Here is a 2987-nt window from a genome sequence, read left to right as displayed (position 1 = left end):
GCATGCAAGGCAAGCGCTCTACCACTGAGCCACCTTCCCAGCCCCTTGTTTTTGTTTTCTCTTGCCAGTCCTGGAGCTTGAAGGCTGGGCCTGGGCTCTGTCCCTGAGCTTCTTTTGCTCAAGGCTAGCAGTCTGTCAATTGAGCTACTGCTCCACTTCCAGTGATACTGAGGAATCGAACCCAGGGCTTCATGCATGTTAGGCAAGCCCTCTACCACTGAGCCACCTTCCCAGCCCTCTTTAAGCTTTTTTGCTCAAGGCTGGCACTCTACCACTTGAACCACAGCTCTACTTCCAGTTTTTTGGTGCTTGATTGGAGATAAGAGTCTCAGGCTGTCCTCCCCACGCTGGCTTCCTGCTCTGATTCCCAGATCTTTGCCTTCTAAGTAGCTGGGGTTGCAGGTGTGAGCACCAGCACCCAGCTTACAAATGCTTTGTCTCTCGGTTGTGGGGCTTGAACTCTGGGTCTGGGCGCTGTCCCTCAGCTCTTCAGCTCAAGGCTAGCGCTCTACCACTGGAGCCACAGGGCCACTTCCAGTTTTCTGGTGGTTCATTGGAGATGAGTCGCCCAGACTTTCCTGCCCAGGCTGGCTGAACCATGAATGATCCTTAGATCTTAGCCTCCTGAGTAGCTAGGATGACAGGCGGAGCCATCACGCCCAGCTACATGCTTTGTCTTAAAGAAGAGGAACCCTGAGCACAGAGAGTCTGCGCCCCCTGTCTGGGGTCACACAGTCATTCTGCACTGGTGGGGAACCAGAGTTCAAGTCTGCTCTCTCCCCTTCTTCCCAGAGTGTGTGGGGGGACCCAGAACCTTGTTTCTCAGAGACAGATCCGGGCAGCGTTTTCTTCTCCCTGGATCACTGTTGGGGCCCCTTCCCTAGTCTGTGTCTGACCTTTACCCTTCTGACCTCTCCAGGTTGTACCCACCTGCAGCCATGGGACGCAGAAAGTCAAAACGGAAGCCACCTCCCAAAAAGAAGATGACAGGCACCCTGGAGACGCAGTTCACCTGCCCCTTCTGTAACCACGAGAAGTCTTGCGATGTGAAAATGTGAGTGGGGCCCCCACGGCCTCCCCCCAGGCCTCCCCGCTCCCGGGGTCCCCAGGCCTGGGGCGCCTCGCTCACAGCCCCTCCCCTCCCGTTCCAGGGACCGTGCCCGCAACACCGGAGTCATCTCTTGTACCGTGTGCCTCGAGGAGTTTCAGACCCCCATCACCTGTATCCTTGAAAGTCTGGACAAATGGAGGGGGCCGGGGGGCGGGGGGCCAGGGCTGCCGCGGCAGGGTGGCTGCCCCAGGGGTCCGGAGGTCCTTCCAGCCGCTGTTCCCCGCCTGTGTGCCGGTAGGGACCGGGGCCCCCGGGGTACCAGTCGCCCTTGACCTCCGCATCTCAGATCTGTCAGAACCCGTGGACGTGTACAGCGATTGGATAGACGCCTGCGAGGCGGCCAATCAGTAGCGACGTGGAGGACCCACCCCCTCGGAGGCCCCGCCCACTGCGGCCCCGCCCGCCGGGTTCCGCCAGACATTCCAGGGGCCTGGGTGTGGGTCGGGTGTGGGTCGGGGTGCGGGGCGCGGAGCCCCTCCCCGGGCCAGTGCGGCCTGCGTGGCCGGAGCGGCGGGGCAGCGGCGGGGCTCCCGCACCAGACCCCCATTTGGTCCAGTAGCGTTTGAGCCGCTCCCTTCGGCCTATCCCTGCTCTGGGGGCTCCGGCTCCCCTGGAGCAAAAGACAGATGCGGGGACCCGCCCCCCAGCCCACCTCACCGCTCCCCCCGGCCTGAGTGGGCTGGACTTCCTGCCCCCCCCCTCCCCGGGACCCCAGGGCCCTCAGCCGCCCGGGCCGGAGTCAGCGCCTCCCACCCGGGAGCCCCGTCATGTTCATGTGGGGAGGCGGAGCGGGGTTGGGGGCGAAGTAGTCGTTCAGTAAAGCAGCCAGTGCTGAAAAGGCTCTGCTCTGCGTGAATTCTTGCTGCCTGTGTGGGCCCCTGGGGAAGGGAGGGGCCTGCAGGAGAGAGGGCAGGCCACCCTCGACTCCATGGTAGCACAGATGGCACAGTGGAGCAGACACGCATCTGGCTAAGTATTTACAACCGTCCTTCCCAAAGACCTGGGCGGCAGGCACCTGTAGCACAACGAGCTACTCAGGAAGCTGATCCGAGGGTTTCCATTTGAAACCAGCCCAGACAGGAAAGTCCATGAGACTCTGATCTCTAACTGGCCAGCAAAAAGCCAGAAGTGGAAGGGGTGGCTCACGCGGTAGAACGCCAGCCTTGAGAAAATGCTAAGGGATAAAAATGCTTGGCGTATGAAATTGTAACCTTTTTTCTTTTACCAGTCATGGGGCTTGAACTCACGGCCTAGGTGCTTGTCCATGACCTGTTTTGCTCAAAGCTAACACTTTGAGCCACAGCGCCACTTTCTCTTTTCTGGTGGTTCATTGGAAATGAGAGTCTCGTAGACTTTCCTGCTCAAGCTAACTTTGAACCGTGATCCTCAGATCTCAGCTTCCTGAGGAGCTAGGATGACAGGCGGGAGCCACCAGCGCCCTGCTAATTAATAATTTTTTAAAAATTAAGTGCTTAGAGAGTGATCCCTGAGTTCAAGTCTCAGAGGTCATGGTTTGGAGCCTTCCATGCCAGAGAATGCTCCGTGAGCAGGTCACTCCCCAGCACTTCTACTGTGGGAAGCCTGCATCCGTTCACCAACTGAAACAGGCCAGAGGGAAGGCCACTTTTTTTTTTTTTTAATTTGTTATTTTTTGTCAATCATGGGCCTGAACTCTGGGCCTGGGCGCTGTCCCTCAGCTCTTCAGCTCAAGGCGAGCGCTCTACCACTTGAGCCACAGCGCCCCTTCCAGCTTTTTTTGCTTATGTGGTGCTGAGGAATCGAACCTAGGGCCTCATGCCTACAAGGCAAGCGCTCTACCACTGAGCCACCTTCCCAGCCCTGGAGGGCCACTTCTTTCAAAGTCCAGGGTCCAGAC

At 58.7% G+C, this 2987-nt stretch overlaps 1 protein-coding gene across 1 annotated transcript in view; it reads left to right on the top strand.

The window, feature by feature from the left end:
- The window catches only part of Elof1 (elongation factor 1 homolog (S. cerevisiae)), a 6283-nt gene extending 4340 nt beyond the window's left edge, over positions 1–1943 (top strand). Inside the window, exons 2-4 of the mRNA XM_013033977.1 lie at positions 920–1054; positions 1152–1222; positions 1398–1943. Of these exons, the coding sequence (XP_012889431.1) occupies positions 939–1054; positions 1152–1222; positions 1398–1462 (252 nt within the window). The 5' untranslated portion in view covers positions 920–938 and the 3' untranslated portion in view covers positions 1463–1943. The remainder of the gene's footprint in view (positions 1–919; positions 1055–1151; positions 1223–1397) is intronic.
- The last annotated feature ends 1044 nt before the right edge of the window (positions 1944–2987 follow it).

This window comes from Dipodomys ordii, unplaced genomic scaffold, assembly GCF_000151885.1.
Source record: "Dipodomys ordii isolate 6190 unplaced genomic scaffold, Dord_2.0 Scaffold180, whole genome shotgun sequence".
Lineage (NCBI taxonomy): Eukaryota > Metazoa > Chordata > Mammalia > Rodentia > Heteromyidae > Dipodomys > Dipodomys ordii.
This window is presented reverse-complemented; position numbering and strand designations above follow the sequence as displayed.